Consider the following 27870-nt stretch of genomic DNA (forward strand, 5'->3'; position numbering starts at 1 on the left):
ATTGCAGAATTCTAGTCCTGTGGGAAAGATCTTCCAGCACCCGGAATCTCACTCTAATAGCAGGAAAAGGAAGCCTGCCAGATTCCCGCAAGTCTCTCTCTGTTTTTAAAGCAGCAATGATTTAAAACGCAAAACCAACCTTCTAAATTATTGCCGCCATTTTAAAGAGGATTTTTGGTCAATTACGGTTGAATCCTTTTCTCTGAAGTAAGCTTTGACCATGTGATTGTAGGTCGGGGCTGGAGCTGGCACCTAAAGTAACTTTATAAAGCTCCTTTCCCCTGCAACCTCAGAATTCCAGTACGTCTTCAAGAGTCCAGAAGTAGTAACCCAGCGACACTGTCAGAACAATGAAACAAACTAGCAAGAAAAAAGGTCACAAACCAAAAGCTTGCACGACTAAATCCCCATACACACTACCCGATCCCCACCAATGTCGAAGGCTGGGGAACACTGCACGTTCAACAGGGGAGGGAACGCTCAGGCTGCCTGATCGGAGAACTGTACGCCCAAAGTGGGTGCTGCCGGACGTAAAAAGCTGAAAACGTACAGACTGAGAACCAGGCGGCTGCACAACAGCTGAACCCCTGTGTCGCACAGCCCTGGAGGCTGCCACCGTCCTAGCGAAATGCGCTGACACCAGCCTGGGGGTCGGTCGCCCCTCACTAGCAATGGCTCCAGTGATGACCGAGCAGAGTAAACACGTAATGGCCTTGTAAAGAACAATCAGATAAGTCTTGTCCAAGTAAAACCGCAGCGCTCTGCTATAGCCGGGCCAGATTATTTCGGTCTAGAGAAATCGCCAAAGGAGGAAAACCCGGAAAGACATTTACTTGGCTGAAGCGGAAGACCAAAAAAAGTTTTAGCTGGAACGTAGAAACAGTGCAGAGTACTGCTCTATCGTCATAGAAGAGAAAGGGCGGCTTAGCAGACAAAACCTGTAACTCATAAACACCGAGTTGAGACATTAGCCATAAGCTAGACCAACTTTCAAAGAACGAAGTGAGGATTCGTTGTAAAGGCTCAGAATTTTACTAAGCGACACACACTTTAACAAGGTTTGGACTTTCGCAAGCAAAGCCAAACGCAGCTGAAAATAAGTTGAGAGGGTCGGAACCTGTATCCTTCCAGAATGAAGCCAGAAACTGTCCTCCAAACCCCTCCTGAAGAAAGGTCAAAAAATAAAAAAATGAAAAAGAGACAAAAATTGGAATAATGTATCTTTCCTGTTCGCCCCCCGAGATATAGAGTTTCCAAATTCTGAGGTAATTAGTATCGGTTTCTAGGCTCTATAGTACGGAAAACCGAGAAGATTGAAAAAAAAAAAAAAAAAAATACAAAATAAAGATAAACTATATATAAGGTGGACTGGTTAGCAGCCTCCTAAGCTCCTGAGGCACTTAGATGAGAACTGGAATTCTGGGGTTGCAGGAGGGAGGACCTTACTTTTTAAAGTTACAGTTACTTTAGATGCCATCTGCAGCCCAAGCCTACAATCCTATAGTCCAATGTTCCCCAGCCTTGCTGAATGAGAAAATAGGATTTTAATTACCTACTGGTAAATCCTTTTCTTGTAGTTCGTAGGGGATACTGGGAATCCATTTAGTACCATGGGGTATAGACGGGTCCACTAAGAGCCATGGGCACTTTAAGAATTTGATGGTATGCGCTGGCTCCTCCCTCTATGCCCCTCCTACCAGACTCCATCTAGAAAACTGTGCCCGAGGAGACGGACATACTTTGAGAGAAGGAAAGTGGTGAGATTACGAACTAGCACACACAAAACAAGTGGAAAGCCATGCTAACCAAACTTGAAACCTGGAACAGCAACAGCTGAACCAAACAACATTACTTAACCAAGTAACAGTGCAGGACGAACGAAACACCGGGCGGGCGCCCAGTATCCTCTACGGACTACGAGAAAAGGATTTACCGGTAGGTAATTAAAATCCTATTTTCTCCTATGTCCCAGGGGATAGTGGGAATCCATTTAGTACCATGGGGATGTACCAAAGCTCCCAAACCGGGAGGGAGAGTGCTGAGGCTCCTGCAAAACTGATTGACCAAACTGAAGATCCTCAGAGGCCAAAGTATCGAACTTGTAAAACTTAGCAAATGTGTTTGAACCTGACCAAGTAGCTGCTTGGCAGAGCTGTAAAGCCGAGTCACCCCGGGCAGCCGCCCAAGAAGAACCCGCCGACCTAGCGGAGTGGGCCTGTACAGATTTTGGAACCGGCAAGCCTGCCGTGAAATAAGCATGCTGGATAGCGAGTCTGATCCAGCGTGCAATTGACTGCTTCGAAGCAGGACACCCAATTTTATTGGGATCATAAAGAACAAACAGCCAGTCCGATTTCCTGTGACGAGCTGTTCTCTTTACATACACCTTCAAAGCCCTCACAACATCCAAAGACTTTGAAGTAGCAGAGGTGTCCGTAACAACTGGAATCATAATAGGTTGGTTGATGTGAAATGCGGACACCACCTTAGGAAGAAATTGCTGACTAGTCCTGAGTTCAGCTCTGTCCTTAAGTAGGGGCTCTTGTAAGACAATGCCCCCCAGCTCCGACACACGTCTTGCTGAAGCCAAGGCCAGCAGTGTGACGGTCTTCCACGTAAGGTTCTTTACGTCCACCTCCTGTAACGGTTCAAACCAGTCCGATTGGAGGAAGTGCAGAGCCAAATTGAGATCCCAAGGTGCCGTGGGAGGCACAATGGGAGGTTGGATGTGCAAAACACCCTTCAAGAACGTCTGGACCTCAGGGAGAGAAGCCAATTGTTTCTAAAAGTAAATAGACAAGGCCAATATCTGGACTTTAATGGAGCCTAGACGTTGGACCACATCCACGCCCGACAGAAAAATCAGGTAACGTCACAGATGAAATTCCACCGCAGAATATTGTCTGCTTTCACACCAAGAGACATAATTCTTCCATATACGGTGGTAATGTTTAGACGTTACCCTCTTCCAGGATGACCTTGTCAGGAATCCCTCTCCTGGCTAGAATCAGCCGTTCAACTTCCATGCCGTTAAACGTAGCCGCGGTAAGTCTTGATAGACGAACAGGCCCTGTTGCAGAAGATCCTCGCGAAGAGGTAGAGGCCACGGATCTTCGAGCAGCATCTCGAGAAGATCGCGTACCAGGCCATTCAAGGCCAGTCCGGATCAATGAGGATTGCTTGAACCTTTTCCCTTTTTATTCCTTTTAGAATTCTTGGGATCAGAGGAAGTGGAGGAAACACGTACACCAGCTGGTAGACCCACAGAGTTGTCAAAGCGTCTACCGCCACTGCTTGTGGGTCTCTCGACCTGGAACAAAACCGCTTGGGCTTCTTGTTGAGTCAAGAGGCCATCATGTCGATCTGTGGATATCCCCACCGACGTGTCAACCACTGGAACACCTCCGGGTAAAGGCTCCACTCCCTCGGGTGCTGGTCGTGTCTGCTGAGGAAGTCTGCTTCCCAGTTGTCTACTCCTGGAATGAAGACCGCCGACAACGCCACAGCGTGTTTTTCCGCCCAGAGGAAAATTCTTGACACCTTTGACATTGCCGCTCTGCTCCTCGTTCCGCCCTGTCGGTTTAGGTACGTTATTGCCGTCACATTGTCCGACTGGACTTGAATGGCTTGATTCCGAAGTAGAGATAAGGCCTGCTGAAGGGCGTTGTAGATAGCCCTGAGTTCCAGGATGTTTATTGGAAGGACGACTTCCTGACTTGACCATTTTCCTTCAAACTGCACCAACTGGGTGACTGCTTCCCAACTTCTGAGGCTTGTGTCTGTGGTTAGCAGAACGACCCTCGACGAGGTGAGAAGTATGTAGCCACCACAGAAGGGAGATCCTGGCTCTTGGCGACAGACGGATCCCTCTGGAGCATGTGAAGATGCGATCCGGACCATATGTCCAATAGATCTAGCTGGAAGGGCCGTGCATGAAACCTTCCGTACTGAAGCACCTCGCAAGAGGCCACCATTTTCCCCAGAAGGTGAATGCAAAGATGCACTGAGATCCAGGTTGGCTTCAGGACAGCCCGAACCATCAACTGGATTACCATAGCCTTTTCCAAGGTAAGGAGCACTCTCTGAGACTCTGTATCCAGTATCATTCCCAGGAAAGGTAGCCTCTGTGTCGGTTTCAGGTGAGATTTTGGTAAGTTCAGAATCCACCTGTGATGCAGGAGTAGTCTGGTTGAGAGGCCAATGCTGTCCAACAACCGCTCCCTGGACGGTGCCTTTGGGTGTGGATCATTAGATCGACAGTGTATAGGTCGACCACTATAGGTCGACAGTCACTAGGTCGACAGGTCAAAAGGTTGACATGAGTTTTTTTTTGGGGGGTGTCATTTTCTTCGTAGAGTAAATGGGAACCCCAATTAGTGCACCGTGTCCCCTCGCATGGCTCGCCATGCTTCGGGCAAGGTGCCTCACTTCGCTCGGCACAGATAACTGTTCCAATCGTAGTCCACGTGGATCGTTAAGTATGAAAAAGTTAAAAAAAAAGAAAAATTTGAAAAACTCATGTCGACCTTTTGACCTGTCTACCTAGCACATGACCTAGAAACCCTGTCGACCTTCCAACCCTGTCAACCTAGTGACTGTCGACCTAGACAGTGTCGATCTTCAGACCGGATCCCGGTGCCTTTATCAGAAGATCATCCAGGTACGGAATTATGTTCACTCCCAGTTTGCAGAGTAGAAACATCATCTCTGCCATCACTTTGGTGAAGACTCTCGGTGCCATGGAGAGACCAAATGGCAGAGCCTGGAACTGGTAGTGACAGTCCTGCAGTGCAAACCGTAGATAAGCAGATGAGGCGGCCAGATCGGAATGTGAAGGTACGCATCCTTGATATCCAGAGACACTAGGAATTCCCCCTCCTCCAGACCTGAGATCACCGCTCTCAGAGACTCCATCTTGAATTTGAACACTCGTAAGTACGGGTTCAACGACTTGAGGCTCAGAATCGGTCTTACCGAACAGTCCGGTTTCGGTACTATAAACAAGTTGGAATGATACCCCTTGTTTTGCAGAAGAGGTGGAACTGGAACAATGACCCAAGTCTGTACCAATTTTTGAATGGGGTCTTGTAAAGTTATACTTGCCTATTGTGAAACTGGAAAGCCTGATTTGAAGAATTTGTGAGGTGGGAGCTCCTGGAACTCCAGTCTGTAGCCCTGGGAAATAAGATCCATGACTCAGGGATCCTGGCACGAACTTGTCCAGATGTGACTGAAGAATTTTAGTCGGGCTTCCGCCTGCCAGTCTTCCAGGCATCGCGGACCACCATCATGCTGAAGGTTTTGAGGAAGCAGAGCTTCAGCCCTGTTCCAGTGAACAGGCAGTTGCCAGTTTGCGTGGTTTACCTCTAGCGCCTCTAGTGGCTGTAGAAAAACCTCTGGGTTTGCCCCTAAACTTGGCCGTCCGAAAGGACTGTAAATTGGGACCTGAGTGGGGGAGCTGCAGAAGGAAGATAATAAGAATTTACTTACCGATAATTCTATTTCTCGGAGTCCGTAGTGGATGCTGGGGTTCCTGAAAGGACCATGGGGGATAGCGGCTCCGCAGGAGACAGGGCACAAAAAAGTAAAGCTTTACTAGGTCAGGTGGTGTGCACTGGCTCCTCCCCCTATGACCCTCCTCCAGACTCCAGTTAGGTACTGTGCCCGGACGAGCATACACAATAAGGGAGGCATTTTGAATCCCGGGTAAGACTCATACCAGCCACACCAATCACACCGTACAACTTGTGATCTAAACCCAGTTAACAGTATGACAACAGAAAGGGCCTCTTAAAGATGGCTCCTTAACAATAACCCGAATTAGTTAACAATAACTATGTACAAGTATTGCAGATAATCCGCACTTGGGATGGGCGCCCAGCATCCACTACGGACTCCGAGAAATAGAATTATCGGTAAGTAAATTCTTATTTTCTCTATCGTCCTAAGTGGATGCTGGGGTTCCTGAAAGGACCATGGGGATTATACCAAAGCTCCCAAACGGGCGGGAGAGTGCGGATGACTCTGCAGCACCGAATGAGAGAACTCCAGGTCCTCCTTTGCCAGGGTATCAAATTTGTAAAATTTTACAAACGTGTTCTCCCCCGACCACGTAGCTGCTCGGCAGAGTTGTAATGCCGAGACCCCTCGGGCAGCCGCCCAAGATGAGCCCACCTTCCTTGTGGAGTGGGCTTTTACAGTTTTAGGCTGTGGCAGGCCTGCCACAGAATGTGCAAGTTGAATTGTGTTACAAATCCAACGAGCAATCGACTGCTTAGAAGCAGGTGCGCCCAACTTGTTGGGTGCATACAATATAAACAGCGAGTCAGATTTTCTGACTCCAGCCGTCCTTGCAATGTATATTTTTAAGGCTCTGACAACGTCCAACAACTTGGAGTCCTCCAAGTCGCTAGTGGCCGCAGGCACCACAATAGGTTGGTTCAGATGAAATGCTGATACCACTTTAGGGAGAAAATGCGGACGAGTCCGCAGTTCTGCCCTATCCGAATGGAAGATTAGATAAGGACTTTTATAAGATAAAGCCGCCAATTCAGATACTCTCCTGGCAGAGGCCAGGGCTAGTAACATAGTCACTTTCAATGTGAGATATTTCAAATCCACCTTTTTCAATGGTTCAAACCAATGGGATTTGAGGAAATCTAAAACTACATTTAGATCCCACGGTGCCACCGGAGGCACCACAGGAGGCTGTATATGCAGTACTCCCTTGACAAAAGTCTGGACCTCAGGGACAGAGGCCAATTCTTTTTGGAAGAATATTGACAGGGCCGAAATTTGAACCTTAATGGATCCCAATTTGAGACCCATAGATAATCCTGATTGCAGGAAATGTAGGAAACGACCCAGTTGGAATTCCTCCGTCGGAACCCTCCGATCCTCGCACCACGCTACATATTTTCGCCAAATGCGGTGATAATGTTTCACGGTGACTTCCTTCCGTGCCTTAATCAAGGTAGGAATGACTTCTTCTGGAATGCCTTTCCCTTTTAGGATCTGGCGTTCAACCGCCATGCCGTCAAACGCAGCCGCGGTAAGTCTTGAAAAAGACAGGGACCCTGCTGTAGCAGGTCCCTTCTCAGAGGTAGAGGCCACGGTTCGTCCGTGAGCATCTCTTGAAGTTCCGGATACCAAGTCCTTCTCGGCCAATCCGGAACCACTAGTATTGTTCTTACTCTTCTTTGCCGTATGATCTTCAATACCTTTGGTATGAGCGGCAGAGGAGGAAACACATACACTGACTGGTACACCCAAGGAGTTACCAGTGCGTCCACAGCTATTGCCTGTGGATCTCTTGACCTGGCGCAATATTTGTCCAGTTTCTTGTTGAGGCGAGACGCCATCATGTCTACAATTGGTCTTTCCCAACGGTCTATTAACATGTTGAAGACTTCTGGATGTAGACCCCACTCTCCCGGATGAAGATCGTGTCTGCTGAGGAAGTCTGCTTCCCAGTTGTCCACGCCCGGGATGAACACTGCTGACAGTGCTATCACGTGATTCTCCGCCCAGCGAAGAATCTTGGCAGCTTCTGCCATTGCACTCCTGCTTCTTGTGCCGCCCTGCCTGTTTACATGGGCGACCGCCGTGATGTTGTCCGACTGAATCAACACCGGCTTTCCTTGCAGGAGAAGTTCCGCCTGGCTTAGAGCATTGTAGATTGCTCTTAGTTCCAGAATGTTTATGTGAAGAGACTTTTCCAGACTCGTCCATACTCCCTGGAAGTTTCTTCCTTGTGTGACTGCTCCCCAGCCTCTCAGGCTGGCGTCCGTGGTCACCAGGATCCAATCCTGAATGCCGAATCTGCGGCCTTCTAATAGGTGAGCCTTCTGCAACCACCACAGAAGTGACACCCTTGTCTTTGGTGACAGGGTTATTCGCAGGTGCATCTGCAGATGCGACCCTGACCATTTGTCCAACAGATCCCTTTGGAATATTCTTGCATGGAATCTGCCGAATGGAATTGCTTCGTAAGAAGCCACCATTTTTCCCAGGACTCTTGTGCATTGATGTACTGACACTTTTCCTGGTTTTAGGAGGTTCCTGACCAGATCGGATAACTCCTTGGCTTTTTCCTCTGGAAGGAAAACCTTTTTCTGAACCGTGTCCAGAATCATTCCTAGGAACAGCAGACGAGTTGTCGGGATTAAATGGGATTTTGGAATATTCAGAATCCACCCGTGTTGTCTTAGCACCTCTTGAGATAGTGCTAAAGCTGTCTCCAGCTGTTCTCTGGACCTTGCCCTTATTAGGAGATCGTCCAAGTATGGGATAACCAATACGCCTTTTCTTCGAAGAAGAATCATCATCTCGGCCATTACCTTGGTAAAGACCCGAGGCGCCGTGGACAATCCGAACGGCAGCGTCTGAAACTGATAGTGACAGTTTTGAACAATGAACCTGAGGTACCCCTGGTGTGCGGGGTAAATCGGAACGTGTAGATACGCATCCTTGATGTCCAAGGATACCATAAAGTCCCCTTCTTCCAGGTTCGCTATCACTGCTCTGAGTGACTCCATCTTGAACTTGAACTTTTTTATGTAGAGGTTCAAGGACTTCAGATTTAGAATAGGCCTTACCGAGCCATCCGGCTTCGGTACCACAAATAGAGTGGAATAATACCCCTTTCCTTGTTGTAATAGGGGTACTTTGACTATCACCTGCTGAGCGTACAGCTTGTGAATGGCTTCCAACACCCTCTCCCTTTCGGAAGAGACGGTTGGTAAGGCAGACTTCAGGAAACGATGAGGAGGATCCGTCTCTAATTCCAACCTGTACCCCTGAGATATTATCTGCAGGATCCAGGGGTCTACCTGCGAGTGAGCCCACTGCGCGCTGTAATTTTTGAGACGGCCCCCCACTGTCCCCGAGTCCGCTTGAGAGGCCCCAGCGTCATGCTGAGGTTTTTGCAGGAGCCGGGGAGGGCTTCTGTTCCTGGGAAGGAGCTGCCTGTTGGTGTCTCTTCCCTCTTCCTCTGCCTCGTGGCAGGTACGACAAGCCCTTTGCTCTCTTATTTTTGTAGGAGCGAAAAGGCTGCGGTTGAAAGGTCGGTGCCTTTCTCTGTTGGGGAGTGACTTGAGGTAAAAAAGTGGATTTCCCGGCAGTAGCCGTGGCCACCAAGTCTGATAGACCAACTCCAAATAACTCCTCCCCTTTATACGGCAAAACCTCCATGTGACGTTTTGAATCCGCATCGCCTGTCCACTGTCGTGTCCATAAGGCTCTTCTGGCTGAAATGGACATAGCACTCACCCGAGATGCCAGTGTGCAAATATCCCTCTGTGCATCACGCATATAGATAAATGCATCCTTTATTTGTTCTAACGACAGTAAAACATTGTCCCTATCTAGGGTATCAATATTTTCAATCAGGGATTCTGACCAAACTACTCCAGCACTGCACATCCAGGCAGTTGCTATAGCTGGTCGTAGTATAACACCTGCATGTGTGTATATATTCTTTTGAATAACTTCCATCTTTCTATCTGATGGATCCTTAAGTGCGGCCGTCTCAGGAGAGGGTAACGCCACTTGTTTGGATAAGCGTGTGAGCGCCTTGTCCACCTTAGGGGGTGTTTCCCAGCGCGCCCTAACCTCTGGCGGGAAAGGGTATAATGCCAATAACTTTTTTGAAATTATCAACTTTTTATCAGGAGCAACCCACGCTTCATCACACACGTCATTTAATTCTTCTGATTCAGGAAAAACTGTTTGTAGTTTTTTCACACCATACATAATACGCTGTTTTACGGTATCTGTAGTATCAGCTAAATGTAACGTCTCCTTCATTGCCAAAATCATATAACGTGTGGCCCTACTGGAAAATACGTTTGAATTTCTACCGTCGTCACTGGAATCAGTGCCCGTGTCTGGGTCTGTGTCGACCGACTGAGGCAAAGGGCGTTTTACAGCCCCTGACGGTGTTTGAGGCGCCTGGACAGGCATTAATTGATTGTCCTCAACTGACTGTTTAAGGGAAGATAAACCATCACGTAATTCCACAAATAAAGGCATCCATTCTGGTGTCGACCCCCTGGGGGGTGACATCTGCATATTTGGCAATTGCTCCGCCTCCACACCAATATCGTCCTCATACATGTCGACACCACGTACCGACACACACCGCAAACTCACAGGGAATGCTCTAATGAAGACAGGACCCACTAGCCCTTTTGGGGAGACAGAGGGAGAGTCTGCCAGCACACACCACAAAGCGCTATATATACAAGGGATATCCTTATATTAAGTGCTCCCTTATAGCTGCTTTAATATATATATATATAGCCATTAATGTGCCCCCCCTCTCTGTTTTACCCTGTTTCTGTAGTGCAGTGCAGGGGAGAGACCTGGGAGCCGTTCTGACCAGCGGAGCTGTGACAGAAAATGGCGCCGTGTGCTGAGGAGATAGGCCCCGCCCCTTTTTCGGCGGGTTCTTCTCCCGCTATTTTTCCAGTCAGGCAGGGGTTAAATATCTCCATATAGCCCCTATGGGCTATATGTGAGGTATTTTTAGCCTTGTATAAGGTTTATATTTGCCTCTCAGAGCGCCCCCCCCCAGCGCTCTGCACCCTCAGTGACTGCCCAGTGAAGTGTGCTGAGAGGAAAATGGCGCACAGCTGCAGTGCTGTGCGCTACCTTATGAAGACTGAGGAGTCTTCAGCCGCCGGTTTCCGGACCTCTTCACGCTTCAGCATCTGCAAGGGGGTCGGCGGCGCGGCTCCGGGACCGGACTCCACGGCTGGGCCTGTGTTCGATCCCTCTGGAGCTAATGGTGTCCAGTAGCCAAGCAGCAAATCCACTCTGCATGCAGGTGAGTTTACTACTTTCCCCCTAAGTCCCACGTTGCAGTGATCCTGTTGCCAGCAGGACTCACTGTAAAGAAAAAAACCTAAACTAAACTTTCTCTAAGCAGCTCTTTAGGAGAGCCACCTAGATTGCACCCTTCTCGTTCGGGCACAAAATCTAACTGGAGTCTGGAGGAGGGTCATAGGGGGAGGAGCCAGTGCACACCACCTGACCTAGTAAAGCTTTACTTTTTTGTGCCCTGTCTCCTGCGGAGCCGCTATCCCCCATGGTCCTTTCAGGAACCCCAGCATCCACTTAGGACGATAGAGAAATGTGGATTTACCCGCGGCAGCTTTGGAGATCCATTTGCCTAGTTCATCTACAAATAAGGCCTCTCCTGTGAAGGTAGGCCTTCCACGCCTTTCCTGGAGTCCGCGTCAGCAGTTCACTGACGTAGAAATAAGCCCCTGCGTGCTGATACTGCCATAGCAGTGGTGCGTGCATCAAGCAAGCCTATTTCTTTTATGGCATCCACCATAAAATTTGTATATGTTGCAGGAGTAAAATAATCTCCTCTTGAGGCAAGGTATCTAAACCCTCAATTAGTTTACCCGACCACTTGGCAATGGTTCTTGTAATCCACCCACATGCTATAGTGGGTCTCTGGGCCACCTCAGCAGCTGTATAAAAGGATTTGAGTGTGGTCTCAATTTTACGTCTTTCAGGGAGGCTGCACCCGGGACAGGCAATACAATTTTTCATGACAGCCTGGATACTGATGAATCCACTATCGGTGGATTTTCCCATTTTTTCCTATCGTAAGGAGGAAAACATGATAACAACCGTTTAGGGATTTGAAACTTCTTATCAAGATTAACCCACGGTTCTTCAACCAGGATATTTAGTTCCTTTGACACAGGAGAAGTGGCTGAGGATTTATTTTTTATATTAAAGTAAGATTCCTCACTCTCCTCGGTCACCTTATCAGGGATATGCAGAACTTATCTGATAGCCTCTATTCCCTGTGACAGAGTAGCATCCCCCCCCCCCCCCCCCCTCCAAATCCACCTCACCCTCCTCCATGTCTGACCTATCATCATCAGAGTCAGATTGCAAGAACTGGGCCACAGTACGTTTCTGCGGACAAATGGCAGGGGACTGAGACGCTGGTTTGGGTACTGATTCTCTTTTCATAAACTCAAAGATTGCCTTAAGTATTGCATCTCTTTCTCATTGAGGGACAATTTAGTAGAAATGTTGGAAATCATTCCCCTAATGGAGTCCAGCCATGCTGGTTCTGCCTCGCTAGCCTGGGAAGGGATACTACACTGAGTACACACTAGTGAACCCCCTGGAGAAGAGGAACACTGTGCCTTACATGAAACACACTCTTTGTCTGACATACTGTTAACAGTGACAGCAATCTCACACACACACAGGAAAAGGTTAAATGCACAATTACCCCACAAAGAGCCCTCTAGGGAGACACAGAGAGTATGGAGCCAGCACACTGCGCCCTTACCGCTAATGCCAAGCTTAGCCTGGTCGCAGTACCTAGTTTAGGGACATAGTACACTAATAACCGCTACCCCCCTGCTATGACCGCTGGTACCGCGGAGGTAATCTGGAGTCTCTCCGGAGGAGCTGCGCATCCCTGTCAGTCAGCGTCTGTGTCAGCTGCAGAGGGAAAATGGCGCTGATGAGCTGCTGGATCACCTCATAGTGAAGCCACGCCCCTTCAATGGCATGCGGTCTTCCCGTTCTTTTTTTATACTGGCTGTTTGTGTCTGAGTGCATAAAATGGAGACAGACTCCTTTTATAGCTTTGTTGCCAGTCTGTGTCCTTACACAGCGGGAGACGCAGTCCGTCCCGTTCAGAAACCATGCGTCTCTGTACCCTCATGCCGCCATAACAGCCGGCGACCCGCTAACCGAGACGCCGGCTTAGTACTCACAACTCTTCTTCTGGCTGTTAGGAATGGCGGCGTGCTGCGGGAATGTACAGTCGCCGTGGTGGGGCTTACGAATAGTTCCCTCAGGAGCTTGTGTCCTGTCAGCGAGGAACGGGACCATTAACCCTGAGAGAGGTTGGTCCATTCTCCCCCTAAGTCCCACGAAGCAGGCAGGCTGGTGCCAACCAGTCCTGCCTGAAAACAACAGAGAAAATAAATACAGAAAACTCGTAAAGTGCCTATGGCTCCTAGTGGACCCGTCTATACCCCATGGTACTAAATGGATTCCAAGTATCCCCTAGGACGTAAGAGAAATACGGGCAGATTCACCCCGCGGGCAGACCAGTAATTCCCACATTATTAAGCCTCGGGCAACTCACAGTATGGCCCCCTTTTGTTTCTGCTGCAGCCATATAATTCTCTAAGGAAGAGACTTCCAGTTCTGAGGGCTGCAATGGATCTTACCGATGGGACTCTGCTCCTCGGAGATACCGTATGTACCTTTGCTGAGTGTCACACAGAACCTTCCCATGTGTGCCTCTGCCCTTATCCCTTCCCTACAAAGCTGTGCCTCTGAATCCACTTCCCCATGTGTGCCGCTGACCCCCCTACCCATGTGTATCAATGATCCCCATGGGTTCCGCTGGTTCCCCTCTCCTTGTGTAGCCCCATGTGCGCTGCTGTTAATGAAATGCTACAATGTAATCTCCATATAACGGAGAGCTGATTAATAAAAACTGTGGCGCTAACAACCAATGCCAATGCAGGCAGTCTGCCCAGAACATAACTAATATTGCAATAGCCCTTTCTGTAGAATAGACAAACCAAGGAGATATAAACACAATCAGAGCCAAACTCCATTGACAATTGAAATCCTTTTAACTATGGGCCTGCTTTAATGTTGGACGCAAATGCAATAGCAGCTCCGCTCGCCGTGCAACTGTGGAACCATGCTAATGACCCAGAAGCCATCTTGCGTTAGGAACACCCACAGCCGCCATTTACATACAAAAGCGGAAGCATCGGATGCACGACTTCACCATCGGCTTCCCGAGTCTCCAGCGTCGCAGCTCTCCTGACACGCCCAGGGCTCTCCAGCTGTCAGCTAATTAGCAGCGGCTGATTTTAGGTTACCTCCCCCAAACCAATTCACGTTCCGAATATATCTTCTGTGCGTTCACGGTCGCTAATCAAACGTGCATGTGTGGCTCTGGTGCCTGCGCAAATAGTCGCTCGGCACCATCCAACAGTGAGTCAGGCCCCATATAAAGGCAGCCAAAGACATCGGAACGGTTATCTTCTCTGAAAGCTCATCTATCCAGTTAAAAACGATGGGCCCAATACGTGTGTGTACGCAATGGGTAATTATCACGTAACGGAGCGAATATTGTCAGACTGCGCGTGTGCTGCGATCAAAATGCTCATGCGCCATGCCGCTCGCACTATTTCATGGAGACGTGATTCTCAGGAAGGGACCGTTTGGAGGCAGCAACGGGGAGTGGTTGGAAAGACGCAGGCGCATCATGGACATTTTGGGGCCGTGTATCTGCCGTCAGCAGCAAGCTCGTAAATGCAAAAACATGGCGCCTTCTTGCCTACTGCTGTGTCCAGTCTGCACAGCCATAGCCCTACCCTTGGCCTCCATGTTGCTCATTTTTGCATACAGGCTGCGAATGTGTACGCAATTGATAAAGATTTTGCAATGGCTCCAGTGGGCGTCTCTTTTCTGGGCGGCAGCGTCACTTGCTAACGTTAGCAGCTCCGTAGCCTAGAGAATCGCTCTTGCATCTGCGTACAAACATGAGTTGAGCCTGCGTGTAGTCTGCAGACACTATGTAGCACAACGACATACCTGGCAAGGCACGTTTCTCCATTGCCGTTCATCAGTGTGTGCCTGGATCATTAATCTGAACAACCCACAGTAAAGGCAGTTCCTCTGCTGCTGTTTATGGGAAGATGTACTGTATACGCCAACATGCACAGTAGGGCACTGTAAATCTGGTATTACCCAGTCTTGTGTTATTGCTAGTTGGCACCAACTGCACAGCGCTAGAGTATGATGGCGCTATGTACATATACATTTTATCACATCTCAGAGCAGCGGGCAGATCACTCATCAGTCAGCCCATCATGAAGAGAGGAACGGTAAGTCACAGTCCCGTAGAGAGAACTTATAGTTTATACAGAAGCTGTTTTTTGTTGCAGGGATAGAGATAGGATAGTGGTAGGGGTGGCAGGGGTGCCAGTGGTCTCTCACCCAGGGAGCTACACCTGCCCCTCCACCATAGGCAGTCTGAGAGGAGCCAGGGCTGTGAGGAGTAATGAATAGAGAGTGTCGTGGTGTCTGGGGGGAGTTGGGGTGGTGTGTCTGGGGCAGGGGGAGTTTGGGTGTCTGGGACAGGGGAAGTTGGTGTGTCTGGGACAGGGGAAGTTGGTGTGTCTGGGGCAGGGGGAGTTGGGTTGTCTGGGGCAGGGGGAGTTGGGGTGTCTGAGGCAGGGGAGTTGGGGTGACCGGGGTGGGTGTCTGGGGCAGGGAAAGTTGGTGTGTCTGGGTCAGGGGGAGTTGGTGTGTGGGGTGGGTGTCTGGGGCAGGGGGAGTTGGTGTGTCTGAGGCAGGGGGAGTTGGTGTGTCCGGGGTGGGTGTCTGGGGCAGGGGGAGTTGGTGTTTCTGAGGCAGGGGGATTTGGTGTGTCTGGGGTGGATTGTCTGGGTCAGGGGATGTTGGTATATCTGGGGCAGGGGGAGTTTGGGTGTCTGGGGCGGGGGGAGTTTGGGTGTCTGGGGCAGGGGAAGTTTGGGTGTCTGGGGCGGGGGGAGTTGGTGTGTCTGGGGCAGGGGAAGTTGGTGTGTCTGGGGCAGGAGGAGTTGGGGTGTCTGAGGCAGGAGGAGTTGGGGTGTCTGAGGCAGGGGGAGTTTGGGTGTCTGGGGCGGGGGGAGTTGGTCTGTCTGGGGTGGGGGGAGTTGGTGTTTCTGGGGCAGGCGTAGTTGGGGTGTCTGAGGCAGGGGAAGTTGGTGTGTCCGGGGTGGGTGTCTGGGGCAGGGGGAGTTGGTGTGTCTGGGGCAGGGGAAGTTGGTGTCTGGGGCAGGCGGAGTTGGTGTGTCTGGGGCAGGCGGAGTTGGGGTGTCTGGGGCAGTTGGTGTTTCTGGGGTGGGTGTCTGGGGCAGTGGGAGTTGGTGTGTCTGGGGCAGTTGGTGTTTCTGGGGTGGGTGTCTGGGGCAGTGGGAGTTGGTGTGTCTGGGGCAGTTGGTGTTTCTGGGGTGGGTGTCTGGGGCAGTGGGAGTTGGTGTGTCTGGGGCAGTTGGTGTTTCTGGGGTGGGTGTCTGGGGCAGTGGGAGTTGGTGTGTCTGGAGCAGTTGGTGTTTCTGGGGTGGGTGTCTGGGGCAGTGGGAGTTGGTGTGTCTGGAGCAGTTGGTGTTTCTGGGGTGGGTGTCTGGGGCAGGGGGAGTTGGTGTGTCTGGGGCAGGGGGAGTTGGTGTGTCTGGGGCAGGCAGAGTTGGTGTGTCTGGGGCAGTTGGTGTGTCCAGGGTGGTTGTCTGGGGCAGGGGGAGTTGGTGTGTCTGGGGCAGGGGGAGTTGGTGTGTCTGGGGCAGGCGTAGTTGGGGTGTCTGAGGCAGGGGGAGTTGGTGTGTCTGGGGCAGGCGTAGTTAAGGTGTCTGAGGCAGGGGGAGTTGGTGTGTCCGGGGTGGGTGTCCTGGGCAGGGGTAGTTGGGGTGTCTGGGGCAGGGTGAGTTGGTGTTTCTGGGGTAGGTGGAGTTGGTGTGTCTGGGGTGGGTTGTCTGGGGCAGGGGGACTTGGGGTGTCTGAGGCGGGGGGAGTTGGGGTGTCTTAGGCGGGGGGAGTTGGGGTGTCTGAGGCAGGGGGAGTTGGGGTGTCTGGGGCAGTTGATGTGTCTGGGGCAGGCGTAGTTGGGGTGTCTGAGGCAGTTGATGTGTCTGGGGCAGGCGTAGTTGGGGTGTCTGAGGCAGGGGGAGTTGGTGTCTGTCCGGGGTGGGTGTCTGTGGCAGGGGAAGTTGGTGTGTCTGGGGCAGGCTAGTTGGTGTGTCTGGGGTGGTGTGTCTGGGGCAGGGGGAGTTGGTGCGTCTGGGGCAAGGTGGTCAGGGGGTAAGGGGATTAGCCTTCACGGCTCCTTCTCCTACTCTGACTTTCCCGCCTCTTTCGCTCACAGCTCGGTCACATGACGCTGACGCGGTTGCAACTCGCATTACCGCCCTCAGTCCTGGCCACGCCTTCTCCTCCCCTCTGATTGGCTGCTGCCTTCCCTGGCAAAGCAGTGATTGGCCCGCTGTCCCACCGCTCTGCTTGGTGTTAGCGTCACGTGGCTCAGCTGTGATTGGCCGAGCTCCGTGAGTCCCGCCCCCCCAACTGACAGTTTCCGCACTACATCTCCCGGCCTGCCCCGCGGGTGATGCGCCGGTCCCGTGACTTCCCCCCCACCTCGTTCCTCCCGGTCTGTGGAAAGATGGCTGACGAGGACGGGATTCACTCCAGCCAGCGGAACGGGGGCGGGGGTCCGACATTCACCCAGGTCGGGGGCCCGCGGGTGGTCCGGATAGTGAAGTCCGAGTCCGGCTACGGCTTTAACGTGCGGGGTCAGGTGAGCGAGGGCGGCCAGCTGCGGAGCATCAACGGCGAGCTGTACGCCCCTCTTCAGCATGTCAGCGCCGTGCTGCCCGGGGGAGCCGCCGACCGCGCCGGGATCCGCAAGGGGGACCGCATCCTGGAGGTGTGAGTACCCGCATCCGGGCGTCAGAGTGTCTGTGACCCGATACGGGGTGTCCTGGGGTGTCAGAGACCCGACCCTGGGTGCCCCACTACCTGGGAAGGTTACCTGGGGTGTCAGTGACCCAACACAGGGTGTCTTATGCCTGACAGGGTGTCAGTGACCCGACACGGGATGTCCTCTGCCTGACGGGGTGTCCTGGGTTGTCTGTGACCCAACACGGGGTGTCCCACTACCTGGGAAGGTTACCTGGGGTGTTAGTGACCCAACAAGGGGTGTCTTCTGCCTCACGGGGTGTCCTGGGGTATCAGTGACCCGATACGGGGTGTACTCTGTCTGACATGGTGTCCTGCGGTGTCTGTGACACGACAAGGGGTGTTCCTCTACCTGGGTGTTAGTGACCCAACAGGGGGTGTCTTCTGCCTGACAGGGTGTCAGAGACCCGGCACGGGGTGTACTCTGTCTGACATGGTGTCCTGGGGTGTCAGTGACCCGACACGGGATGTCCTCTGCCTGACAGGGTGTTCTGGGGTGTCTGTGACCCGACAGATGGTGTTTTTAGGGTGTCCCTCTTCCTGACAGGCTGTCCTGACCTGACATGTGATGTTCGTCTGCATAACGGGGGGTTCTAGAGTGTTATTGACTCGAAATGGGGTGTTTGTGACCCAACATGGAGTGTCCCTTTGCCTGACAGGGTGTTCCTTTGCTTGATGGGGTGTGAGTGACCCGACACAGGGTGTCCTGGGGTGTCACTTTATCTGATGTGGTCTCCTGTGTTGTTGTCTCCTGATGGGGTGTCAGTGACCTGACACTGGGTTTCCTTTGCCTGACAGTGTGCCCTGGGATGTCTGTGACCCTACATGGGGTGTTCTGGGGTGTCAGTAACCTGACACTGGGTCACACTCTGCCTGACCAGGTGTCCTGGGGTCACACTCTGCCTGATGGGGTGACCTGGGGTGTCTGTGACCCGACACGGGGTGTCCTTCTGCCTGATGGGGTGTCTGTGCACCTTCATGGGTTGTCTGTGACCTGACACTGGATCTCTCTGCCTGACAGGGTGTCCTTCTGCCTGATGGGGTGTCTGTGCACCTACATGGGTTGTCTGTGACCTGACACTGGATCTCTCTGCCTGACAGTGTGTTCTGGGGTATCCCTCTGCCTGACAGGCTGTCCTGACCCAACACAGGGTGTATCTGCCTGACGGGGTGTCCTGGAGTGTCTGTGACCTGACACTGGGTCTCTCAGTATGACGGGGTGTCTTGGGGTGTCCCTCTGCCTGATGGGGTGTCAGTGACAGAACTATGTTGCGTCCTGTAGGAGTGGCTAGTGCAGGTTATGCCCAGGGATAGGTATCGCTGTACATTGCACCCTGGGGTGTCAGTGGGTGTACTCAAATCCCCAGTCCCGTCAGCAGGGACCCCACAGCCCCCGCCTTATAATAACTGACTGACCCCATATACAGATCTCTATATTTCTCACTCCCTGCTCCAGCCTGTCACCCTGTACTGATTGTCCTCATCCTGTGCTGGGACTTATAGTACCCCAGCAGGCTTCTAGCTGCATTGCCCTGGTTTCTGCTAACAGGTTGTATGGATGATTAGTAGCGTAGTAGTAGTATTGCTATTAATGGCTGTTCTGATTTGCTGGTGTGGTCTATAAATATCGCAGGATGTCAGCCCTCCGGACGGTGTCCACACAGCTATTCGGATTCTGGGTGTAGTTCCTGTTGTCTTCTGCTCCCCCCTCTCGTGTCTACACAGTTCTCTAATGTGCTGTAGCGAATCCAAATGACTCTCTATTCATGTCTGGTATTGAGTAACACAGGGACTGTATGGGGGGGGTTGGGGTTGTGCTGCTAGATGTTTTGTAAGACACCCTTGTGGGCTGGGTGACCTCTCGGAGGGAGGAAGGAAACGTGCTGCTTTTACTACAACAATCTGTCTTTATTCCAGCTCAGGCCTAGATGTCCCGAGGTTACCTGATTATTGCGTAGCGGTTGTTCTCAGGTCCCGTGATGGGCAAGGTTTTGACCTCATACATGCAGGGAGCTTATACTGTGTGCTGGAGCCTGACTGTAACCTAGTCGTGAGAACTGTCTGAATGATGGACACTAACGATGTGACCGGCATTAGACACTCCACCCTGACTGTCCTCTTTCTGTGTCTCCTGATACCGCTGGGGTCCATAAAGCCATCCTAACCACCCCCAGCCCAGAGGCCACCCCTCTCCTGACTCCACTATACATCTACATGAACACATTCTGACCCATGTATCTCATACAGGAATGGAGTGAACGTGGAAGGGGCGACTCACAAGCAGGTAGTAGACCTAATTCGGGCAGGAGAGAAAGAGCTGGTCCTCACTGTCCTGTCTGTGCCACCACACGAGGCTGAGAACCTGGACCCCAGTGACGACTCCTCGGGGCAGTCCTTCTACGACTATACAGAGAAGCAGGCGGTTCCCATCTCCATCCCCACTTATAAACACGTGGAGCAGAACACGGAGAAGTTTGTGGTGAGACGTAGTATGTGACGTGTGCACACAGAGGGCAGGGCTGGTGGCATATATGTGGGAAATGTTTATATGAGTGCCAGACTCTTTCCGTGGAGGTCAATGGCTGCATGTCTTCTCCGGCTCCTCTCTAGGTCCATTTGACTTTTAGACCCAAACCCAAGATCATTTTGTCCACCCCATGATCTACTTTCTTATTGATTCTCACAGGTTTACAATGTCTACATGGCCGGCCGGCAGCTTTGCTCCAAGCGATACCGAGAGTTTGCCATCCTGAACCAGAACCTGAAACGGGAATTTGCCAACTTCACTTTTCCCCGACTTCCAGGGAAGTGGCCGTTTTCCTTATCTGAACAGCAGCTGGATGCTCGGCGGAGGGGCTTGGAGGAGTACCTGGAGAAAGGTGTGTTGCTGAGTAACTGTTGATGGTGTGAATGGCTGTGGATCAAGGTAGAGTATTATCTGAAGGCAGGTGTGGGTGATTGGTGGACCAAGATGGAGAAGCGGGAGGCTGGTATGAGTGGTTGGTGTTTCTTGGTGGAGGAGCATCTGGAGACATGCATGAGTGGTTGGTGGGCCATGATGTAGAAATACCTGGGGAAAAAAAAAAAGGTGCAAGTAATCGGTGGCATGGGTTGCTGGGGTACCTGGAAGATGGTGCTGCTGATTGGGTGGATGAAGGCAGAGAAGGTCTGATTGGTGGATGCCTCCACGTAGCTGTAAGTGGTCTCTGGCTAAAGTGCCAAAGAAAGGAGTGAATGGTTGGTGGGTAGAGGGCATTGCTAGGATTGAGCTTTTCTGGGGTAGTGAACGTAAATTGGGACACCGTAGAATATGTGTGTAAGGGTCACAATCCTGGTGGCCTGAGAGTAACTATGGCACTTCAATGATCAGCCACCCTTCATAGAGGTCCCCCGCAGTGATCTAGTGCTCCCATGTATGCGGTGGCTGTATAACTGGTGTGATCTACGTGCCATGAGACAGCTGGAGCAGGGGCTGATGGTGTCCCGATCTCTTCCCGTTTCTGTGCAGTCTGCTCCATACGAGTCATTGGAGAGAGCGACATCATGCAGGAGTTCCTGTCTGAGTCAGACGAGGTAAGGCTATAAACCTCCCACCTCGCAGGTGCTTGGGGTGTGACACAGCAACACGTATGTGACAACCCCTGCTCTCCGCAGAATTACAATGGGGTGTCTGATGTGGAACTTCGCGTAGCGCTCCCAGACAAGACGACTGCCACTGTTCGGGTGAAGAAGAACAGCACTACAGACCAGGTGTACCAGGTACTGGGCGCTGTCCTAGCAATGGGGATCTTCTGTCCAGCTGCGCTGTTCCCATCACTGTGATTTCTCCCCGCAGGCACTCGCTGCCAAGATTGGGATGGATGGAATCACAGCCAATTACTTTGCCTTGTTTGAGGTCGTTAATCATTCCTTTGGTACGTACCGGCTGCTGATGATGTCACTGGGCCATACATGATGTCACGTATATAACACGGTAGCAGTCCATTTTGTAGGGTTTATGTGGTAATTAGGAGGCGGCTACTGGCCTATTCCACCGGCACTTGCGCTTGATCACTAGTGGGGCCTATATGAGGTGATCCCTACCCTGCGATCACATGCATGACTTACATTTTCCTGGTAGCTTTGTTCCCTGTACAAGGGTCTCCTGCTGGTAATCCTTATCCCATGGTGGGGGCACCATGATTGTCATGGACTGGAGCCTGGTTGTAGCCTCCTAAGTGTTAGTGCTTATGATTGGATGCCTCCACACTGAGCGTAGACCACTGTGCGCTCAGGTCTAGCTGTTGGTGACCTGCTTTTCCTCTTTGATCTCAGTCAGGAAGTTGGCGCCCAACGAGTTCCCCCACAAGCTGTATGTACAGAACTACACCTCGGCTGTGCCCGGGACCTGTCTCACTGTCCGCAAGTGGCTCTTCACCACGTCTGAGGAGTCTCTGCTGAAGGACAATGACTTGGCCGTCTCTTACTTCTTCCATCAAGTAAGTGGGCAGATGGTTTGTGGGACAGGGTGGGCCTGTTCAGCATGAAGGAAAATGTATTCACTGTGTGTTGTACTAATAATAGCAGTCAGTGATGGGAGAGATAATAGCCTGTATATACTGTGATTCCAGGCAGTGGATGATGTGAAGAGGGGTTATATAAAAGCAGATGACAAAACCTACCAGTTACAGAAACTCTGTGAGCAGCGGAAGATGCTGATGGTGAGAACTTCTACATGTCCATTATTTCCACACTTCAGTCTTCACCTCCTCTTCCTTCTCTGTGGCTTGGTTCAGTTGCCTCCCCGCTCTCTTCCACTGAGGCTTGGCTGTCCTCTCCCGGCTCTCTCTCTCACTGTGGCTCGGTTGTCTGTCCTCTCCCTCTCTCTCTCTCTCCCTCTCTCTCTCTCCCTCTCTCTCTCTCTCTCTCTCTCTCTCTCTCTCTCTCTCTCTCTCTCTCTCTCTCTCTCTCTCTCTCTCTCCTCTCTCTTCTCTCTCTCTCTCTCTCTCTCTCTCTCTCTCTCCCCCCCCCCCCTAGCTTGCTCTCTCACTGTGGCTTGGCTGTCTGTCCTCTTCTGGCTCTCTCTCTCTCGCTGTGGCTTGGTTGTCTGTCCCCTCTCTCTTTCTCTCCTAACTTGCTCTCTCGCTGTGGCTTGGTTGTCTGTCCCCTCTCCTTGCTCGCTCTCACTGTGGCTTGGCTGTGTGTTCTCTCTCTCTCTCTCTCTCCTCCCCCCCCCCCCAGCTCTCTCACTGTGGCCTGGCTCGCTCTCTCGGTATGGTTTGGCTCTCTCTCTCGCTCTCTCTCCTAGCTTGCTCTTGCTGTGGCTTGGTTGTCTCTCTCCTTAGCTTGCTCTCTCACTGTGGCTTTGTTGTCTGCCCTCTTCTGGCTCACTCTCACTGTGGCTTGGTTGTCTGTCCTCTCTGCTGTCGGTTATCTCCTAGCGCTCTCTCTGCGTCCTGTTCACTCTCCTCTCTCTCTTCTTCTTCTCTCTCTCTCTCTCTCTCTCTCTCTCTCTCTCTCTCTCTCTTCTTCCTCTCTCTCTCTCTCTCTCTCTCTCCTTCCTCTCTCTCTCTCTCTCTCTCTCTCTCTCTCTCTCTCTCTCTCTCTCTCTCTCTCTCTCTCTCTCTCTCTCTCTCTCTCTCTCTCTCTCTCTCTCCATACTCGCTCTCGTTTCAGCTGGCTGTTGGCCCTCTTCCCATTCTCTCTCACCCTCTCGTGGTTTGGATGTCGGCCTCTCCCTGCTCTCTCTCGCGCGCGCTCTCTGGCTTGGGTGTCTCTGCCTCCTGCTCTATATGTCTTGCCTTTCTTCCTGTAGTATCTGAACATGTTACGGAGCTGCGAGGGATACAATGAGATCATGTTCCCGCACTGTTCCTGCGATTCCCGTAGGAAGGGCCACGTAATTACTGCTATAAGCATCAAGCATTTCAAATTGCTGGCGTGCACGGAGGAGGGGCAGCTGGAGGTGAGCTGGGCACCAGGACTGAGACTAGGTGGCGCACGCAGAGAGTCCTGTTCTGACCACCTTTCTTTCTCTTTACAGAATCAAGTGATCGCCTTTGAGTGGGATGAGATGCAAAGGTGGGACACGGACGAGGAGGGGATGGCTTTCTGTTTTGAATATGCCCGGGGCGAGAAAAAGCCTCGATGGGTGAAGATCTTCACTCCTTACGTTAGTATGGGGAGCTGTGCGTGGTGGTCTTAAAGCTGGGGGATAGGTCTATGTCCACAGCACAAGCATTGGTCTCTGACCGTGCATGCTGGGACTTGTAGTTCTACACCAGCCAGAGAGCCACTGTTCATATACTGGCTGACAAATGTGCACATCTCTGCCAGATGCTATGAATGGCTTGGATGGAAGACAGGAAGAAAAAATAGTGTGGGTAAAAAGATTGCAGGAGAGTGCAGACAGGCCAATAAGGGTCCTCTGTACGGTGCAAAGCACGTGAGGGTGTTTACTGCTGCAGGGTTGTGTTCACCTCTATGGTACTGGAACCGTGCTTGGAAATTGTGGGCTGTCTCTGTAGCCCACCCAGCAGATTACTGACAGGTACATTGTTCTGGCTCTCAGCAATCATTCACTGTACTGAAAGGGTTAAAAGTAAGAAGATTGCTTCTTGTAATCCAGGAGGGAAGCTGGTATCTGTTGTGCGTGGTCTGACGTTCTGCCTCCTCTCTTGCAGTTTAATTATATGCACGAATGCTTCGAGAGGGTGTTCTGTGAGCTGAAGTGGAGAAAAGAGGTAACTATGCTATAATCTGAGCCCCAAGCCAAGCCCCCAGACCCACCCAGGCAACCTGACCTGATAAATGGCTCTCCCCAATCTCCTTCTGTCTTTCCAGGTGGAAGAGGAGGCCACAGATAAAGACAACAAGAACTGCACTAATGACAGTACGTGCAGCAAGGTAACGCTTCCCCAGCTGGGCACTGCTTCACACCGACCAGGCACTTAATCCAGCTGTGCTCTGCCCCTTACTGTGCCAGTTACTCCCTGCCGGACTCCTTCCTTTCCTCTTCACTGTGTCCGTCAATCCCTGCCGGGATTCCTTCGTTCGTCACTACCTGCTTAGGCTCCTCCCCTTCCTCACTGTGCCCGTCACTCCCTGCTGGGGCTCTTTCCCTTCCTCACTGTGCCCGTCACTCCCTGCTGGGGACCCTTTCCTTCCTCACTGTGCCCGTCACTCCCTGCTGGGGACCCTTTCCTTCCTCACTGTGCCCGTCGCTCCCTGCTGGGGACCCTTTCCTTCCTCACTGTGCCAGTCACTCCCAGCTGGGGACCCTTTCCCTTCCTCACTGTGCCCGTCGCTCCCTGCTGGGGACCCTTTCCCTTCCTCACTGTGCCCGTCGCTCCCTGCTGGGGACCCTTTCCCTTCCTCACTGTGCCCATCGCTCCCTGCTGGGGACCTTTTCCCTTCCTCACTGTGCCCGTCGTGCCCTGCTGGGGACCCTTTCCCTTCCTCACTGTGCCCGTCGCTCCCTGCTGGTACTCTTTCCCTTCCTCACTGTGCCAGTCACTCTCTGCTGGGGACCCTTTCCTTCCTCCTCACTCTGCCCGTCACTCCCTGCTGGGGACCCTTTCCTTCCTCACTGTGCCCGTCGCTCCCTGCTGGGGACCCTTTCCTTCCTCACTGTGCCAGTCACTCCCAGCTGGGGACCCTTTCCCTTCCTCACTGTGCCCGTCGCTCCCTGCTGGGGACCCTTTCCCTTCCTCACTGTGCCCATCGCTCCCTGCTGGGGACCCTTTCCCTTCCTCACTGTGCCCGTCGTGCCCTGCTGGGGACCCTTTCCCTTCCTCACTGTGCCCGTCGCTCCCTGCTGGTACTCTTTCCCTTCCTCACTGTGCCAGTCGCTCTCTGCTGGGGACCCTTTCCTTCCTCCTCACTCTGCCCGTCACTCCCTGCTGGGGACCCTTTCCCTTCCTCACTGTGCCCGTCGTGCCCTGTTGGGGACCCTTTCCCTTCCTCACTGTGCCCGTCGCTCCCTGCTGGGACTCTTTCCCTTCCTCACTGTGCCAGTCGCTCCCTGCTGGGGACCCTTTCCTTCCTCCTCACTCTGCCCGTCACTCCCTGCTGGGGTTCCTTCCCTTCCTTCTCGCTGTGCCCGTCACTTCCTGCCGGGGCTCCTTCCCTTCCTCCTCGCTGTGCCTGTCACTTCCTGCCGGGGCTCCTTCCCTTCCTCCTCGCTGTGCCCGTGACTTCTTGCCTGGGCTACTTCCTTTACTCCTCGCTGTGCCCGTCACTTCCTGCCGGGGCTCCTTCCTTTACTCCTCGCTGTACTTGTTATTCCTTCCCGTCGATTTTGGCTGGGGCTCCTTCCCATCCACCTTACTGTGCCAGTCTCTTCTGGACGGGTCTCCTTCCCTAAATCCTCTGTGCCCATCACTTCCTGCTGGGGCTCCTTCCCTTTCTCCTCAATGTGCCTGTCATTCCTTCCTGTCATCCTTACTGTGCTCATCTCTTCCGGTTGGGGCTCCTTCCCTTCCTCCTCATTGTTCCCGTGGCTCCTTCCCTTCCTTCCCACTGTAAGTAATAGCTGTACGCGGAAGCATACTTCCCTGTGTACATGACAGGCCCAAATGTATTAAGATTTAACAAGGGATAATGAATAAAGTTACAATCAATCAGCAGCTACTTTTCTCTAACGTCCTAGTGGATGCTGGGAACTCCGTAAGGACCATGGGGGAATAGCGGGCTCCGAAGGAGGCTGGGCACTCTAGAAAGATTTATGACTACCTGGTGTGCACTGGCTCCTCCCACTATGACCCTCCTCCAAGCCTCAGATTTCGTGCCCGGCCGAGGTTGGATGCACACTAGGGGCTCTCCTGAGCCCTTAGAAAGAAAGTATAGTTTTAGGTTTTTTATTTTCAGTGAGACCTGCTGGCAACAGGCTCACTGCAGCGAGGGACTAAGGGGAGAAGAAGCGAACTCGCCTGCTTGCAGCCGGATTGGGCTTCTTAGGCTACTGGACACCATTAGCTCCAGAGGGATCGACCGCAGGCCCAGTCCTTGGTGTTCGGTCCCGGAGCCGCGCCGCCGTCCCCCTTACAGAGCCAGAAGCAAGAAGAGGTCCGGAAAAACGGCGGCAGAAGACATCAGTCTTCACCAAGGTAGCGCACAGCACTGCAGCTGTGCGCCATTGCTCCTCATGCACACTTCACACTCCGGTCACTAAGGGTGCAGGGCGCTTGGGGGGGGGGGGCGCCCTGAGCAGCAATAAAAACACCTTGGCTGGCAAAAATACCACAATATAGAGCCCCCAGAGGCTATATATGTGGTAAATACCCCTGCCAGAATCCAGAAAAAAGCGGGAGAATAGGCCGCGGAAAAGGGGCGGAGCTATCTCCCTCAGACACACTGGCGCCATTTCTCCTTCACAGATCCGCTGGAAGGAAGCTCCCTGGCTCTCCCCTGCAGTCTACACTACAGAACAGGGTAAAAACAGAGAGGGGGGGCACTAAATTTGGGCGCAATACATATATAATATAAAAAGCAGCTATAGGGGACATAACTCAGTTAGTCCCTGCATTATATAGCGCTCTGGTGTGTGCTGGCATACTCTCACTCTGTCCCCCCAAAGGGCTTTTGTGGGTCCTGTCCTCATTCGGAGCATTCCTTGTGTGTGTGCGGTGTGTCGGTACGGCTGTGTCGACATGTTTGATGAGGATAATGATGTGGAGGCGGAGCAGATGCCTTTAGAAGGGATGTCACCCCCTGCGGGGCAGACACCTGAGTGGATGGGCTTATGGAAAGTAATGAGTGCACGTATAGACTCCTTATATAAGAAAATCGACGACATGTCAAATGTGGGACAGCCGACTTCTCAGCTCGTGCCTGCCCAGGCGTCGCATGGGTCGTCAGGGGCTCTAAAACGCCCGCTACCTCAAGCAGACCCAGATGTCGACACTGATACTGACACCAGTGTCGACGACGATGAGTCAAACCTGATGCCCACTAAGGCCATTCACTGTATGATTGAGGCAATGAAAGAGGTGTTAAACATTTCTGATATAACTACAGGTACCACTAAAAAGGGTATTATGTTTGGAGAGAAAAAACTACCCGTAGTTTTTCCCCCATCAGATGAATTAAATGAAGTGTGTGAAGAAGCGTGGGCTTTCCCTGATAAAAAATTGGTAATTCCTAAGAAGGTACTAATGGCGTTCCCTTTCCCGCCAGAGGATAGGTCACGTTGGGAAACACCCCCTACAGTGGATAAAGCGCTCACACGTTTGTCTAAAAAGGTGGCACTACCGTCTCCGGATACGGCCGCCCTCAAGGAACCTGCTGATAGAAAGCAGGAGGCGATCCTGAAGTCTGTATATACACACACAGGCATTATACTTAGGCCAGCTATTGCGTCAGCTTGGATGTGCAGTGCTG

The 27870-nt window shown here is 52.1% G+C and overlaps 2 protein-coding genes across 4 annotated transcripts in view; one reads left to right on the forward strand and one right to left on the reverse strand.

Annotated features, from left to right (window-relative positions):
- Positions 1-16958, reverse strand: part of LOC134980773 (sporozoite surface protein 2-like) — a 34045-nt gene extending 17087 nt beyond the window's left edge. Inside the window, exons 1-2 of the mRNA XM_063947729.1 lie at positions 16893-16958; positions 14608-16447 (exon numbers count right to left, since the gene is read on the reverse strand). Of these exons, the coding sequence (XP_063803799.1) occupies positions 15467-16447; positions 16893-16958 (1047 nt within the window). The 3' untranslated portion in view covers positions 14608-15466. The remainder of the gene's footprint in view (positions 1-14607; positions 16448-16892) is intronic.
- Positions 16959-17111: 153 nt separating this feature from the next.
- The window catches only part of SNX27 (sorting nexin 27), a 29458-nt gene continuing 18699 nt past the window's right edge, over positions 17112-27870 (forward strand). The window contains exons 1-12 of one of the 3 annotated variants that reach the window (XM_063946692.1): positions 17112-17481; positions 19759-19990; positions 20198-20390; positions 21020-21084; positions 21166-21270; positions 21347-21425; positions 21826-21989; positions 22122-22211; positions 23306-23455; positions 23534-23662; positions 24174-24233; positions 24334-24382. In XM_063946692.1, the coding sequence (XP_063802762.1) occupies positions 17162-17481; positions 19759-19990; positions 20198-20390; positions 21020-21084; positions 21166-21270; positions 21347-21425; positions 21826-21989; positions 22122-22211; positions 23306-23455; positions 23534-23662; positions 24174-24233; positions 24334-24382 (1636 nt within the window). In that variant the 5' untranslated portion in view covers positions 17112-17161. Of the gene's footprint in view, positions 17482-19758; positions 19991-20197; positions 20391-21019; positions 21085-21165; positions 21271-21346; positions 21426-21825; positions 21990-22121; positions 22212-23305; positions 23456-23533; positions 23663-24173; positions 24234-24333; positions 24397-27870 lie in introns of all 3 variants that reach the window. The other 2 variants (XM_063946691.1, XM_063946693.1) reach the window with 2 other exon arrangements.

Source organism: Pseudophryne corroboree, chromosome 12, assembly GCF_028390025.1.
Source record: "Pseudophryne corroboree isolate aPseCor3 chromosome 12, aPseCor3.hap2, whole genome shotgun sequence".
Classification (NCBI taxonomy): Eukaryota; Metazoa; Chordata; class Amphibia; order Anura; family Myobatrachidae; genus Pseudophryne; species Pseudophryne corroboree.